At 46.2% G+C, this 17,131-nt stretch overlaps 1 protein-coding gene across 1 annotated transcript; it reads left to right on the top strand.

Annotated features, from left to right (window-relative positions):
• Positions 1 to 228: 228 nt before the first annotated feature.
• Positions 229 to 5,634, top strand: IER5 (immediate early response 5). The gene has a single exon (XM_064276556.1). The coding sequence runs from the start codon at positions 455 to 457 to the stop codon at positions 1,469 to 1,471; it is 1,017 nt and encodes a 338-aa protein (XP_064132626.1). The 5' UTR covers positions 229 to 454; the 3' UTR covers positions 1,472 to 5,634.
• The last annotated feature ends 11,497 nt before the right edge of the window (positions 5,635 to 17,131 follow it).

Here is a 17,131-nt window from a genome sequence, read left to right as displayed (position 1 = left end):
GCCCTCCGATCACCCGCCCAGACCGCACTCGTCTGTCGGATGCACGCCGTCGCCCCCTTTAAGAGCCTGCTCCGCGGGACTAACGTTCGAATCGGCCCATGCTCCCCTCCTCGCTCTCCGATTGGCTGGGTGCGTAGCACACGGGCGCGCCTACCGGCCCCAGAACGGTTGGCGGCTCTTCGTGATTGGCTGGCGCTCGAGGGGCCTATATAAGGCGCGGGCCGGCAGGTTTGCCCTCAGTTAGCGACCGGACCCAAAAGTGTGCGGCTTTTTGCGTGACCGGGCTAGGGAGTCAGCGCGAGCGTCACCCGTCGTTTGTCTTCGGAGTCTTCAGATTCCGAGGGTCCACCCACGGAGCGGGCTTGTCTACGCCTCTCCCCTCCGAGCTTCCGAACGTGCGGCCGGGGCTCACCCCTCTCACCTCCGCGCCGACCCTGGGCAAGGGGAAGGCAGGATGGAGTTCAAGCTGGAGGCTCATCGCATCGTCAGCATCTCGCTGGGCAAGATCTACAACTCCCGGGTCCAGCGCGGCGGCATCAAGCTGCACAAGAACCTGCTGGTCTCGCTGGTGCTTCGCAGCGCCCGCCAGGTATACCTGAGTGACCCGTGCCCGGGCCTCTACCTGGCCGGCCCCGCGGGGAGCCCCGGCGCCCCGCCGCAGCAGTCCTGGGAGCCGCCGCAGCAGACCCGGGAGCCGCAGCAGTCCCGGGAGCCGGCAGCCAGGCCACCCGCCGGCTGGGGGGAGCCGCCACCGCCGGCCGCCCGCGCCACCTGGCAGGAGGCCGAGCCGCAGCCGGAGCGTCCCGCTGCCCCAGGCGAGCCGCGGACGGGTGGCGCGGAGCCCGCGGCCGCTGTGACGGGAACCGGGGACACTCTGCTGGGCGGAGAGGCGGAGGCGGCGGAAGCTGCCTGGCGCCGCGTGGAGGGACCGCACAAGGTGGAGGCCGGAGAGCCCAGGGTCCCCGCCGGAGGCTCGGACCTTTTCCCCGAGGAGCCTCGGGCCGCGCGCCGCCACTGCTGCTGCCCGGTGGGCAGGGAGGACAAGCCGGGCGCCCCGACCGGGTCCCGGCGCGCTGACTGCCGCTGCGCCTCCAGGGCCGCCGACGACGAGCCCCCCGCGCCGCCCCCCGTCTGCCCCAGGAAGCGCAGCGCGGCGGGGGCGGGCGGCGGCCCCGCGGGCTGCCCGGTGCCCGACTCGACCCCGCTGAAGAAGCCCCGCCGGCACCTGGAGGAGCAGCCGGGCGGGGGAGACGAGGAGGAGGAGATGGAGACCGGTAACGTGGCGAATCTCATTAGCATTTTCGGTTCCAGCTTCTCGGGACTCTTACGGAAAAAAAGCCCCGGGGGCGGCCTGGAGGAAGAAGAGGGCGAGGAGAGCGCGCCGGAAGCCGCCGAGCCCGGGCAGATCTGCTGCGATAAGCCGGTGCTGAGAGACATGAGCCCTTGGAGCACAGCCATCGTGGCCTTCTGAGCCCCCCGGGTCCCTGCGAGGGAAGGAGATTGAGCAGTGGGCGTCCTCGAATGGAGGGCTGGGCCTCTCCCGGCTGCGAGGACCCCCCAGACCGTAGGCGCTGGGCGCGCTGGGCAGACTGGTGGCTGCCGGGCGGCAGAAACCGCCTGTGGGCTCGGCAGCCCTGCTGTGCCACGACTCGGGAGCCTCGTCTCGAGACTTGGGAGTTGGAGGCTTTGGGGAAGAGAACGATTGTTAACTTTTGTGTATGTGTATGTCTGTGTGTATGCAAGTTTGTCTTGTTGAATTAAGACTATTTTGTCTTTCTTGAATGCATCACCCCTTCCCGCGGGCTTAAGAGATCGGGGGCAGACAGGGACTTTCCTCTGCCGACAGCACCGAGAAGGAAGCGGAGAAAATGGGGAGTTCCCCATTCGTTCTCAGGGGAGGAAGGGACTTTACACACACCCCTCACATGAAAGCTAGAGCCACACCAGGGCCCGGAGTGGCGTTTCCTCACAGGATTTCCTAAGACTAGAGGGATTTAGTCTGGAGCCAGAGACTTATGTTATTTCTCTCCCTCCCCACCTTTCTCTCTCAACGAAGAAACGTTTATACCCTGTGATTACTCTGGGAAAGGGAATATTAACAGCCCATCTCTTTCTCACAGGGTAGAAAGCTTGATAAACTTCCCAGAAGAGTTCAAGCTTGGAAATAGGGAGTTCATAGAGAAAAGATACATTTTTAAAAGCTCTAGCTCAGAACTACTACACAGTGTTTTTAAAAAGTGTTGCCTGAAACAAAGTTTACAGACAGAAGCCCTAAGTGGAAAGACCTTATGGTTTTGTAGACATGGCGACTCCAGTCTTTGTTGTATAAAGGTTGGGGGAGCTGATAAGGTTTTTGTACAGTATTTTCTCCTTCAATGTATTGATTTTTGTATAAAAATGTAACTTTACGTGTCTAACACGTATTAAATATTTTGAAGCAAATTCACTGGCTCCTTGTCTGTAATCACCTGTCTTGGTTGGGAAGGAAGTGGGAGGAGGGGAACTAAGGTCTCCACCAGAAAATTGAAGATGTGATTCTTAATATCAGTCTTACACAGACTGGGGGACATGGTTTGAGACTTCACTAAATATCAAAAGAGACATATGTAAGGTTTTCTCTCCAGATCTGAGGGCTGCTATTAAAATATCAATAGCCTGCCTGTTTCTTGAAACCTGCCACTACACTCCCCTTTAAAAGTCAATTTAGGCCAATTTGATTTTCTACAGACCAGTCTAATAATAATCTGTTTAATATTAAATAACTTAAGGTTCAACTTTTGAAGCCTTTCCCATCTATAAAAATACTTCCACCCGAACTTTCTTTTAGTCCTTGTTAAACTGTAAAGCATGGGTCGTCATTCAGCTTTGTTATTGAAAAAAAAAAAAAAAAAGTTTGGATAGTAGCTTACTTCAGAAGTCTAGTAGAACTATGAGGAAGCTAATGAGACTGACTCGTCCAACTGGTCAGATCCGTCTCTGCATTCCAGTGAATGTCAGGATGGAAATTTTAAGTTTTTTTTTTTTTTTTCTTCTTTTATGGATAGAAAGCAAATGCCTCAGTGAAAGGGAAATTGCTCGTTTCAAACCAGTTAAGGTAGGAGGCCAAGGAGGGCTAGGCAAATTTGGCTTCTCACTTAGGAAAACTTCTGAGTCACTTTTGTAACCCAAATGGTGACATCAGTGTTTGGATGAAGGTAAATGGGTGATGACAACCAAGTCATCAGTTGATTTTACTAAAATTACTGGATTCAAGAGAACTTTTTCTTTTTGTCTAGGAAAAATGTTCCAATATTTGAAGGGTATTGTACCCATTTCAGAAGCAAACCAATTAGAGAATGATGTCCTAAAATATGGTAGTACTTTAAAAGATGGCACTTGCCTATGACTTATGAGTAAACAGGGTGTTGAAGACATGGGAAAAACGGAAGAAAAATGAGACACAGCTTTAAGTAAAGGTCGTGGCCTTTGAAGGAACCCTGGTGGCGCAGTTTTTAAGTGCTCAGCTTTTAAAGGAAACCCGCCAGCCACTCTGCGAGTAAAGATTTACAGCCTTGGAAACGGTATGGGGTGGTTCTGCTCTGTTCTCTGGTTGCTGTGAGTCAGAATCCACAGCAACAGTTTCGGTTTTTTGGTTTATGACCTTTGAGCAGAAGGAGCATATGTGTGGTGCCTTGGTTTTACCAAAGTCCTGAGTATTGGAAGTTCTGCCAAACCTAAGTTGGCCAGTATTTTGATATTTTTTGTAAATCTATTAGTGGTTCCTTAAGTATAAGGGTTCAAAAACAACTTATTTTGTGTCCACCACTGTAATATATTCCTAGAATTAAACATTCTTTAGTTAGGCTCTTGTTAAAATTGACTTTTTTTTTCCCCAGAGATTAGCTACTTAAGTTCTATTATAGCCACAAAAGATCCATTGAGTACTGACTACTTAAACTGAAGAAGGTGCTCAGGGCTTAATTCTGCAAACGTTTCCTGTTGTTAGAAAGTAATTATTACACTCAAACAGATATCTCAGTGCATTTTTATATTTGAAGGGGGGTAACATTTGGTGTGTTTAAGGGAGTTGATATGATTTAGGTGAGACTAAAGTTTTGTGTTGATCCTTAGTTTCACATTAAAATGAACCATGGGACCATGTGTCTGCTTAATTTAGAGACTGTAAATTGGTATATTTGATTTGGGGGGAGGTACAGGCTTCTAGGGAATTAAAAAGATCATATTACTACAATACTGTTTTAGAAGCATTATGTATAGTGGTTAGAACATGGGCTCTGTGTGGATCCAGACTGCCTGAATTTGTATCTAGGCTCTGCCACTTACTAGCTTTGGGACCCTGCACAAGTTACTTCTCTCTGTGCCTCAGTTTGCTCAAATGTGAAATTGGGATAATTCTATCTACCTCATACGAAAAAACGAAACCTGCTACCATGGAGTCAGTTACAACCCTATAGGACAGGGTAGAACTGCTCCATAGAGTTGCCAAGGAGCGCCTGGTAGATTCGAACTGCCGAGTCTTTTGGTTAGCAGCTGTAGCTCTTAACCACTACGCCACCAGGGTTTCCAATAGAGATGTGAAAATGAAACGGTTAATGTATATAAAGCTCTTAGAAAAGTACCTGATAACGTTTACTAGTAAGCGCTCAGTTGTTAATATAGAAGTCAATTCTCTGTATAACTCAGATCTGTTATGGTTAAAGAATTGTCTATAAGAAAGGAGAAGAAGGGAGAATATATTTTCAAATTATCCTATCTGTGAATGCTGGGTTCTTTTATTCTGGTTTTCTCAGGACACTTAGCAGTCACTAAGCTTTATTCCAATAGTATAGTTTTGCTGCTGTGTGTCTCACACCAACCCTATGATTCCTGATTGTATCAAACAACTCTATTTTCAGGGAAGAGTAAGCAGGGAAGAAAATATCACGAAGCAAAGATCTTGTTGATCTTGTTGACGTACAAATGCTTTCTGTGGATGAGTAAAGGGGGTGGGGTGGAAAAACAGCCCACAGAGTTATTTTTAACCTGAATTGCTTGGACATTGAATATTTCCTAAACCTTGCTAATTGATGATAGGTCCTGGAAAAAACCTTCCCGATGCCAAAACAGGGTTATCACATGCAACTAAATCAGATTCGGTGCGATCAGAAGTGAGTCCAGATTTCTAGCACCTACCATGTTCTTGACCACTCTGACAGGAACCTGGTTTCTTGATCAAATTAACCTTTGCTTTGGTCTGGAAAAAAATTTTTCGACTGCCATATAAAAGCCAGATGTTTAAAGTCCTTTTGACAGGTACTCCAAGAAGATCACATTAATAGGGAACAAAGTTTTATTATACTACTTCTTAGCCATGTCACTTTAAACCTGTCTTTACTCTCAGAAACCACTGATGGTATTTGGGGAAAGGAACTGATGATAGAAAGCTTGAACTGTTCCTCCAAAGTAATTAGGTTTTCTCTATGGTACCTAATAGAGCAATAATAACCCTTCCATTCCTCCCATTCATCCCTGATTGGATTTGGGGATGAGAAGTGAGAGGGAATGGGTCATTTAACAACTTTGGAAGAATGCTTCTCAGAATAAGGATGTAGTAAATATTAGGAAAAGAATTAGTGACAAAAAAATGCCCCATTTTATCGCTGGATTAGTCTGAGTCCCTCTTACTTCAACTTGCTAGGCACAGCAACCTAGCTCAGAGCCTGTGTGACAGGGTCGAAAGGTTAATATTCACTGTGACATAGAGTTTGATGGACATTTATTTCTTTATACTTTTTTTTTAAGCAGAATTAGTTCAGTTCACTGAATAACCAAAGGACTTCTGATCTCTTGCCCTAAATATTTCATTCTTGTCTTGTTTGTGAATTTTTTATTCTCCTAGGCTTGCTTTTATCCCAGCAGTTATTGAAAGAAGACTGGAATGAAAAGAAACCCTGATCCAACCTTCCCGTGACTATGAAAGGAGCCACTACTATTAAGTGCAGTACTCTAGTGGGGAGTGAGGTCTGCTTCCCAGGATTCCTGGCACTCTATCCAGTAATGAACAGTTTATCCCTCAGCCTTTGAATCATTGTTGAAATTTAAAATTCTACCCAGTGGAAAGCCTTAGGAGGAAAAACATAGTAGAAGCAGAGTTGATGCTGGGGAATCCCAGTGATCTTAACTCATGCTCCTCAAAGTGTTTCAGTAACAATTCTCAAGGGCACAACAGAGAATAGAGTATGTGCAAAGCATAAAAAGATACACACACCTAGCTAAATGCCTCCTTCCTGATCCAGTTTTTCCCCATGCCTGCCTGCCACTCCTCCCCAGTGGAAATGAGGCTTTTAAAAATAAAATCCCTCTCCAGCAATTGCTTTCTCCCAGAGGAATATAAGCCCAAAGCGTCTTTGCTGAGCTATATCCTGGAGTTTGTCTCAGACCTTTGGAATCCTGCAAGCAGCGAGGAGAAGCCTCCAGGGATTGCGTTCCTGAAAGGGCCTCTTCCTCTCCCCTACTCTCCGACCAGCAGCTGCCTGCACAACTGGACGCTGCCCACTTACGGGCAGGTGAGAAAGAGTATTGGCGACCAGCTTTCGGAAGCTGCAGGAAGAAGGGCTGGTCCCCACCAGTGCCACTGAGCATCTCTTTCAGGGGTGATTCTTTCAGGGGACCAGCATAGCTTATCAGGCCTGTGACATTTATTGGCAAATCTACTTATCTAGAGTTTTATATAATGAAGTTTTCTGGGACATGGTCACAAGAAGCCTGTATGTCTATGTGATAGGCCATATCTCTTACAGGATGAACGTGAGACTCAGCTTCCCCTTTTCTACCCTTTTAGCACCAAGTCAGCCCTGGCCTACCCCTCTGCTTTCTTACTGTGAACTGGGCCTCTGCTGGGCTGCTCCAGCCTAATCGTTCCAACTAGATGTTAAGGCAAGACCCTTTCAGCTTTTCTAGAGCTCAGAGATGTGCTGAAGGCCGTGTCTTCTCACCTGGTTGGTCTTCTCCACCTCTCAGCATTTAGGGCATGTACCTGTTAAAAACTTGCTTTCTCTGAGGTAAAAGGAAAATCATTCTATCATTCTATTCCCTCTGAGCAAATGTGTATTCCATTTGCTCAAAGCACTGATGTTGTCATAGGGTGAAGTAGCTCCTTTGGCTATTTCCACGTTTGATCTCCTTCCTGAATCCAGGATAGCACCCACTAGAGTTTTTCTCCAAGTTGATCCACACCTGCTTGGCTATTTCTTTCTAGCCAGTCACAACATTGTCCTGCCCTTCGTGGCATTGATACTTCCTTTAGTGCAGTAGCTGTCTTCTCTTGCCATCTCTGTCTGAGTCTTCCCTCCCTTGACCTTCTCTTGAGGATACTCACATTCATCGTGTTTGCCTGGGGAAGGACCTTACTGCTCAGGAAAGGGTTGTGATTTGGAATGCCTGAACTTGTGAAGGAGAGGCAAGAAGTTGGATTTCCTGACCATGAGATTTGCAAAGGGACTTGGGTCTCTGGAGAGCAAGCCACATCTGTGGTAGCTAGAAGTCATCCTCTCCCCATGCCTCACCAGACCCCCAATTCCATCATAACGGCAGGGGGTGGGTAGGGGAGTATCCATTCTAGAAATGAGGGCAGCAGCTGAAAACCAACCTGGCTTGTGGCCAGATTGAGGAAAGGAGAGGCAAAGCCAGAAAGCTCGTATTTTAATTCCAGCCCCAGACGTGGGCTACACAGCATTTCTGTACTCCTTTCCCTTTGCTGGAGCTGTACGTGTGGCTTTCTAGAACAGATAATGAATCACAGAGCGCTTAGATGGAGAAATCCAAGAGTGTCTCTTTGCCTTGTTACCCCTTCTAGGCTTTGTTTGATTAATGGAGACTCCTTACAGTGAGTTAATAGAAGTGGGGATGGGGAGAGGTTATAACCCGCTGGGATCTGCAGCAGAGGTGACCTGCAGGAAGTGAGCAGGAGGGCTGTGAAAAGACAGTGAGAGGGTGTGGGTTTTGGGTGGGGCAGAGGAACTGCCACTGGGTCAAGTTATACTGCTCATGAAGGTCTGCTGCTGCCGAGGGCAATCTAAGGCTGGAACACACCCACTAGATTTTCTTCCACAACCTTCTGTTTTCAGACAATTTCCAGGTTTTATTTTTGGTTTGGAAAAAAGGTGAAGTACCTTGGCATCTGCATTTATCAGCTCACTCTCGCTTTCTCTCTGTGTGACCTACTTTCTGAGACTGGAGTGGCCTTTTTATGGCCATGGAGAAATCCCTGAAAGCAAAGATTCCATTTCAGACAGTGAACTTGAAATACATGGGACGCTAAGCTGGGGTTGTTCTGCTTTAGGATTTCTGTGGTTTTCTCCCCCCACCCTCACCCCTCTTCGAAATGCCTTTTTTTTTTTTTTCAAAGGCGCTCCCAGTCTGCACTGCTGAGAGCAGCTGTAAAGTCGTGGGCGAATCTGGTGTGTGGGCTGGCCCAGCTGTCTGCTTCCCAACCTTGAAGTCACCTCAGCATCAGGCATCTGGCCTCTGAACATAGTTTGCAGGTTTTTAAGGCTCCTGAATGCTGCTGAGACAGAAAGAGGGGAGAGGATGAGGAGAGAGTCCCCTACTTATGAGGCAGAAAAGAGTAAAGAAGTCCAGAGAGTGAGTACATCATCTTGAATGGTCAAGTGAGGACCCAGGCAGAGGCAGTGTTAGAATTCACCCTGGATTAATTCCTTTAGACCCCTCTGAGCAAAGGACTCGTGGACTTGAATCTGAAAATATGATTCATTACTTGGAAAGTCATTCATCTTTCTTGGTTCCTGTTTATAGTTTTTTAAAAAAGTATCCACTTGCCTCAGAGTTGTGATTTGAGGATAAATTAATGCTTGTAAAGCAAAGCTAGAAGATATAAACATCTAAGCACTGGTCCTATCAATTAAGTATTTACAGGAACACCCAAGAGGACCTCATCAAGTGGGAATACAAAGAGGCAAACAGCAGCATCCTGCCCTTCAAGGCAATTACATTACCCAGAGGAGATGCAAAAACAACTAAAAAATCCCAACAAAATCTGATGGTAGACAAGTGTGTTGTTGTCTTGTTAATCTAATGGGCCCTTGGCACAGTAGAACTGAATGCTGCTAGTTCTACACCATCCCCATAATCACTTGTGAAAGGAACCATTGTGATCTGTAGGGTTTTCATTGGCTGATTTTCAGAAGTAGGTTGCCAGGCCTTTCTCCTACTCTGTCTCAGTCTGATTGCCAGGCCTTTCTTGCTATTCTCTCTTAGTCTGGAAGCTCCACTGAAACCTGTTCAGCAACACAGCAACACACAAGCCTCCATGGACAGATGAGTAGTGGCTACACGTGCAGTGCATTGGCTGAGAATCAAACCCGGGTCTCCCACATGGCAGGCGAGGATTCTACCACTGAGCCACCACTACCCTGGCTTCTCAAACTACAGTCCATGGATCAGCAGCATAATTTGGGAATTTATCAGAAATGCAGAATCTCAGACCCCATCTTAGACCTACTGCATCTGCGTTTGAACAAGATCCCCAGGTGATTTGTCTGCACACTGAGGTTTAAAAAGCAGGTATTTCCACTTATCTCAGGACAAGGTGTGAGTTTCTGAGTTTGAGGTCACTCAAGGCCTGCCTTCTCCTTGCCATTCCCTCTCACACATGCTGCCTCCAGGCATATGGAACTATCTGCAGTTTGGGTAACTTTCTTGCCAGTTGCTGGGCCTTCTCATATGCTGCTCCCTAGTGGGGCACGGTCAAGTTTAGAGATGGTCCTTAAAGCTGTGAAAATAAAGAAACTCTCCAGGGAAGAGAGAAGGTCAGAAAGCAGATGATCTAGGGATGGGGAAGCCTAATGGTAGGGGCTGGAGTAGGAAGAGGATGCTGTCAACTGTCAATGGGAACACACGTTGGGAGGGGTGGGAGTAGAGCCAGGCTAATGCCAAGGGAGATGGGCAGCAGAAAAGTCAAGAAAAATGAGAACAAAGAAAATGTCATTGAACTAAAGATTTGTCATCAGTGACTTTTGAGAGAGGTTCTGGGAGAAGATGGGGGAGAAAACCAGATTAGGGTGTTCTAAAACTAGTGGAGGAAAGAACGTGTAGGCTCTAGCTGTAGCCTCTTCTCCAAAGAATTCAGCATAAAAGGCAAAATAGAGCCAAGAGGGCAGCTAAAGAGGACCTTGGGTCAATCAAAAGGGCCTGCACAGGAAAACGGGACAAATGGAAATGGGGATCCTGGAGTGGAGAAGGGGAAAGGGTTGATACATCATGGGGATTGCAACCAATCATTTCGTGTATAAATTGTTGAATGAGAAATTAATTTGCTCTGTAAATTTTATCTAAAGTGCACACACGCACACACGTGTGCGCACACACACAAAACATCTAAATCAAAGAGCCCTGGCGGTGCAGTGGTTAAGAGATTCACTGCTAACCAAAAAGGTCAACTGTCTGATTCTACCAGTCACTCCTTGGAAACTCTATGGGGCAAGTTCTAGTCTCTCCTATAGGTTAGCTATGAGTCAGAATTGACTTGACAGCAATGGGTTTGGTTTGTTTTGGCTTTCATCTAAATGAAACCAATCGGTAAACATTTACCCTAGACCAAAGATGAGAAAGTAAGACGGGACAGAGAAGCTAGATTAATGGAAACAGAACAACCAGAATGAAAATAATGAGAATGCTGATATATTGTGAAAAATGTATCCAATGTCACTGAACAATATGTATGGAAATTGTTGAGTAAGAACCTAATTTGATGTGTAAACGTTCACCAAAAGCACAATAAAAATTTTTTTAAAAAAGGGCCTGTGCATATCTTAAGACAGGACCAATGTTTGCAAGAAAGAGCTATGTTGTTGTGTGCCGTGGAGTCAATTTCAACTCATAGTGACCCTATAGGACAGAGCAGAACTGCCCCATAAGGTTTCCCAGGCTGTAATCTTTATGGAAGCAGATTGCCAGGTCTTTCTCCCACAGAGCTGGGAGCCACTCGGTGGGTTTGAACCACCCTTCATTCCGTTAACAGCTGAGCACTTAACCATTACAAAATTAGGGCTACCTGGAAACAGCTATACTGAGGGTGAATGGCATTTGAATATATAAACTCCTAAGTATGGGTCTCTTATCAGGAGGAATAACCCACTTTGCTTTCCTTCTCTTGTCAAATAAAAGGAGACTGGAGACACTAATAAATCACTCCAGGGACCTTGTTAATATCAGCAGCCTGCACTCTCTTCCTCACTCTCAGCCCATGAAGACCTCTGCAATTTAAACTCCTGCCTACCAGTTGGCAGGGTAACAAACTGCTAGAGGATGGTGGAGAATAAAAGCATCATTTGCCGGAACCCTAACGCTTCCAGCAACTCATCTAAGGATGTAGATTTCTGATGCTTTGTCCCCTTTATATATGAGGAGTTTAAAACATATTGGAATGCAGGCATGTACGATGAGGAAAGCGTTACTTGGGGTGCTTGCCAGCAGAAAACACACACACACACAATCATACTCTGCACTCATTTGGAAAGCTAGTTATGAATGAGCGTGGTTTCCTGGGTAAGAAATTGTCTCCTCCTTCCCTCCCCCCCAAGTCTGACCTCATCTGTCATTTTCAGTGTTATAGAGGATTAGTCTGAGGCTGAGAACAGGTTGAGACATGTCTAACGAAGAGGCTCCGGATACTGAGTGGAGAGGGAGGGGAGCCAGGCCATTTTAGGTCTCTTGAGACAACTGACAAGAGGGTGAGGAGATGAAAGCAGGAGTGAGAGAGGAGAGTGGGGTGGATGGATGGGGAAGGCAAGAGAGACAGATGTCTGTAATGATTTCAAGAGAAACACAAGACTAAAATAAACTCAGAGTCAGAAAACAGAAGAATGTGAGAATTAGGAAAAGGTAATGAACTGAGAACTGCAGTGTATTTGATAAAACATAGCCCCATCCAGATGGAAAAACAGCACTATCTCCCAGAAAAGTCCTCTGGAACATGGGGAAAAAATTCAAAACAAATAGCTCTACTTAGCAGTGGAATCTTTTAGTGCTCAAGCTCTAAGAGTGACTCACAAACCAGCATAATTTACTGGACCTTTGTCACAAGTTTCTGAAAGGATGAGGCAGGTCCCAACTTGTTGCCGTTTGCAGGCCTAGACCACACAGAGACAAAACTCAACCCAGCACTCAAAATTCCTCCAGTCTGTTTGCTTTTTGTCCCAATTAGCTGAAGCCACTTCTAAAAACAAACTGACCATTTCTGACAGACTCTCTCCTCAGCCCCTTCCCCACTGCTGTCTGCATCTAGGGCTTCCTCCTGACTTCTGTCTGGGTCTTCTACTCACATTACTTCTCAGGCCCCAGGGCTGCAGACCTTGGCCTCATCTTTCCCACGTTCCCCATCTTGCCAACACAGGCAAACACTTGCTTAAGCTTATAGCATTACCTCCACAGTGAAGCAAATATCCATTCCTGTTTTCCAATGCTGCTGTCACCACCTTAGGTCTTTACTTCACGCTCTTATTCTTGCCTGATCTTTGGTTTGTTCTCCCCTCTCTCTCAGCCATCAATCTCTCTTCTCCTCATCCCCTGCAGCCCTATCTTACAGCTAACTGATTAATTATCTTACAACATAGGTTTGGTGATGTTATCAATATCTGACCCCAAAACCTCCAATGACTTCCCATATTCTCTATGAACTCTTCTGCCTGCCATTCAGCATTTCATTCAACCATTACTTATTGAATGTTTACTCTGTGCCAGGCACTGCTACTAACATGAGTAAGAAACTGATGTCTAGTGGGGAAAGGAATGGAAAACTCATCATTACAATTCAGGTTTAATACTATGTAACATAGTAATATTGATAAGGTGTGGTTCTGAAAGGTCACAGCCCTAAAAACCCTATGGAGCAGTTCTACTCTCACACATGAGGTTGCCGAGAGTTGGAATCAACTTCATGGCAACTAACAACAACTTAATCCAGACAAGAAGGGTTCCTGGGAAGAAGAGGTTATTCCTGTGCTAAGTCCCAAAGGAAACCCTGGTGGCATAGTGGTTAAGAGCTATGGCTACTAACTAAAATGTTGGCAGTTCGAATCCACCAGGCGCTCCTTGGAAACCCTATGGGACAGTTCTACTCTGTCCTTTAGGGTCACTATGATTGGAATCGACTCGGAGGCAACAGGTTTGGTTTATGTTGGTTTGAGTCCCAAAAGACAAACTGGAGTTAGCTAAGGAGCAAGAGAGTAAGCATAAAAGGGATGCAAGTGCAAAGGCCGGAGGCCAGAGAGCTGATAACATCTGGGTATTCCAAATACTTCATTCTAGTTGTAAGACAAGAGGTCCCCAGGTTGCAGAAAATTCCACTGCCTCAAGCCACAGTTTACATTAACATCCTGGTTCCTCTTTCCTTAACTGCTGCCCAGAACTAGAGGAAATTGGTTTAGGTGCCATGTAAGCTCATTAAGTACCTCATACATAGTAACTTCCCTGCCTCTGGGTGAAGTTTAACTGCCATTTTCTGAACATGCAACGCATGAAGTTATATGTAAACCCCGTTGCACCTTCGTAGTATGATTTAAAATATTGCTGATGTAACTTGCATGAACTTCCTGCTTATAAACCCCATAAAAGTAAACTTCCCTCACACCCTCGCTGAGCAGTTTTGGTGGCAGCAGCTCCAACTGTTCCTTTCCTTGCGCAATGAAATAAAAGCACCTTTCTGATCTCCCACCTTCGTCTCTCATTTATTGGCTGAGATGAGTCACGCTGATAAAAGCCTGAGGTTTCCATCCGGCAACGGCTGAAGCATGGATGTGGAGTGGGCATAGCCCCAAGGATTAGGAGGAGTCAGATCACAAAAGGCTAGGCATGCCATGCTAGGGGGTTTAGTTTCAGCTTGAAAGATGTAGGGGAGCCAAGACAGGCTTTTAAGCAGGGGTGGGACCCAATCAGTTTTGTGTTCAGATCCATCACTCTGGCTGTAGTGTGGAGGCAGAAATGGGAGTGGGGAAAGAGGAAAGACTACAGGCAAGGAGAGGCAGGGGGCCAGTTACAGGCTGTTCAGTAATCTAGATGAGAAATTACTGGGGCCAAGTAGCAGTAGGGGCACTTCTCCAAAGGCACCTATTGTACATTGCCTTGTATTGTTATTTATGTCCATATTTTAAAATTCCTTACCTTGTCCTTCCTCAACTGGAGGATTATAAACTCTTTGAAGATAAGTGCTGACCTTAATCTTATCTATGTGGAGGCTTTTAGGTACCAGGATCTTCACTGATATCAGTAGAACCAGAGGGGGGAAAACAGGACTAGCCTAGAAGCAGGAGGGAGCTCAGAAGCCAAAATAGAGAAAGGAATGTGAGGTTTCTTTCACTCAGACCCTACACTTCCTGCAGCCCAGCTGGGTTTCAGCTCCAGTTTCTGAGAAGCAAATTCTGAGTCACCTTTTTCTTCCAAACTCTCTTCCCCAAAAGAATATTTGGGTAGGAAGGATAACAGCACCATCTGATTCTTTCTCCTTCTCACAACATAGACAAAGAGCAGTAATGTTGACAATGGCCAAACTAAGAAGAATTTAGCCAGAATAGAGCCATCTCCCTCTCAACCCTGGAACCTTGTTTCCACCCAAGGTGGAATTTCATTTGGAAAGTAGGTGGAGGGTGGTGAAATAAGCCTTGAGAAGCTGGGAGGGAGTGAGGCTTGAGGCAAGGCAAAAGTCCTTTCAGGCAGTGAGTGGAATCAAATCGTTTAAGCCACATCTCTGGTTACCTTGCTTTCTTTTTGGTAATTGCTTGTTTACTCGCTTCCCAAGTCTCAGAGGCTGTTGGACTCCGCTACTCTGGGAGTTGCAGGTTTACCCAACCCCATCTTGTCTCCTTTCACCTTCTCCACTGTATTGAACCCGTTGGGAAGAACAGAGACCAGAGTTCAAGTTCTAATGAGGTCTCCAGTGAGATAGAGGTGATACTCTTCACTCCATTCCAGGCAGAGAGATGTTGAAATCCCAGAACCAGCCCCTAAATTGGCTGTTGGCCTGGTGCTCAGAATGAGTACTCCTGGGAGATGGGCAGGCCTCTGGAACCAGGTTTGTGTGGGAAGGGGGCTTTAAGCACATGTAGCCCTACAGGGCCTACTCTTCCTCCAGGATGGGATTTGACTGTTGAGATTTTTTTTTTTTTTTAAAGCCCTGTAAATAAGAGTGGGTTAAAATTGTGATACACAAAAGTATGCAAATTGTACCCATAAAAGAAACAGTAGAAGATAAGTGACTCCTCATATCTGACTATAACTGGTGAAAATTTGGACTAAGGTTCCTAAAAGGGGAGAGATGTTAGTCCTTTCTTTAAGGTTCTTATCTGCAGCTCTGTTGTGAGGGATGATCATACATTAGCTGAAGGAAGACCTTGTGTCTCTGGAGACCAGTGATTGTCTGGAAACATTGACTAAGGCTAGGGCATTGCTAGAAAAAGCCATAGGTATGCAAGTCATATATTCTCCTAATTAAGGCATATTACCACTTACCTACAAATGACTAGGGCTGTAAGAAACTAACCCTTAAGAGACTCCAGGTCAAACAAACAAGCAAAAAAATAATTTACTATGCAAGTGTCAATAGGAATCTAATTGACATGTTTCCTTTTGCTCCTCCTTTGGGACATTAGGTCCTTAAGGACTCAGCCCTGATCCCTGTTCAAGTTTGGCTTTCCCTTTTGGCCAGGGCCTTGGGGAGGCAATCAGAATCCTTGGGCAGGGGGTGGAGAACATTACCTCTCTAATGGCATCCAGGACATCTCTTCCCCGTCCTTCCCTACCTTGTACTGTGCCCTTAGTAGTACTTGTGGCTCCCCTAAAAGCTATGTTTTCCCAGGCTTCCTCTGCCTGGACCTCTCTCTCAACACGCTTTCTGGGCCAATTAATCCTTGCAGAGACCTCCTCTTGCTGTAATTATTTGTTCACGTTTCTTTCCCCAACCAGTCTGTGCCCTCCCCATGTAACACATTGATCTTTCTATCCTTATAATCTAGCCCAGAGCCTGGCACATAGTTACTTAGCACTGGTTGATTAGATGTTGTCTAAGGGAGGCTCAAGCCCTGGTTCAGCCATACACAATCTATATGACTTCCCCCAAGCCATTTAATCTGAGTCTTAGGTTCCTCATTTTAAAATAAATCCTGCCAACTCCAACTCACATCCAAACCACCAAACCAAACCCACTGCCATCGAGTCAATTCTGACTCATAGCGACCCTGTAGTCACATATCTAGGAATTAAAAATGACAGGACTGTGGAAGTGCTGAACAAAATGCAAGGTGGAAGCAGGGGGGCTCAGCTCTAAGGGAAGACATGTTAAAGGATTATTGATCAGCATAGACCTCCCCCAAGCACCCCACTCCCAACCCATTTGCAGATCTGGCACTCCCCTGAGTCCAAGCCCCCTCTTGTCTTATTCTCCTCCCTTGGACAACAGAATGTCTCTTTCTGGTCATCTGTCAGCATTTATTCTTTCATAACTCTGTGTCCCTTGAGGATGCTCCTGTGGGTGTGGGTTTTGGTGCCTACACTTGGGAGTGTGTAGTAGTTGAAGCTGTCCTTTCGGCTAAGAAGTAAAAGGAAGGTTATCTGGTATTTTAATGCCAACGTGAGCCATGGCTATGTAGTGACTCTGGAAAAGCAGCTGAATTTTTTTCAGTGGAGACTGACAGCAGCTGGCTATATCTTACTGCAGTACTGGACAAATAACCAACATATCTTGGTTATTTTGCAGCCATAGTATATGAATCATGACTTGTATGCTAGTTTATAGACGTCCCCACAACTAAAGCATGTGTAGGGCAGGTTCTACAGTTTATGAAAAATATCTCACATTGTCCCATCTCAGCTTCACAACAGCCCATTCTGCAAGTGAAGAAATTCTGGCCTAAGTGGCCTAGCTAAGTCTAATGCCTAGGTCCTCTAAATGTATACCCCCCAAATCTTCCACCATGCCAAGGTACCCCTCTATACCCACTTCAAAGAAAATATAGGGCTCTGGGAATTGGTGACATCTAAACTCTTTAAATTCCTCCACTATGAGCATAGCTGAGACTCCTCGCTTGATATATCTGCCCCTATATGAAACCTGCTACAGCTGCCCATCGTCCTGCTCTGGGAT

The sequence above is a fragment of the Loxodonta africana genome, chromosome 25 (assembly GCF_030014295.1).
Source record: "Loxodonta africana isolate mLoxAfr1 chromosome 25, mLoxAfr1.hap2, whole genome shotgun sequence".
Lineage (NCBI taxonomy): Eukaryota > Metazoa > Chordata > Mammalia > Proboscidea > Elephantidae > Loxodonta > Loxodonta africana.
The sequence above is the reverse complement of the archived record's forward strand: the minus strand, read 5'-3'. Positions and strand labels throughout refer to the sequence as shown.

Coding starts and splice junctions, on each gene's coding strand:
- IER5 (XM_064276556.1), top strand. CDS start 455: ATGGAGTTCAAGCTGGAGGCTCATCGCATCGTCAGCATCTCGCTGGGC.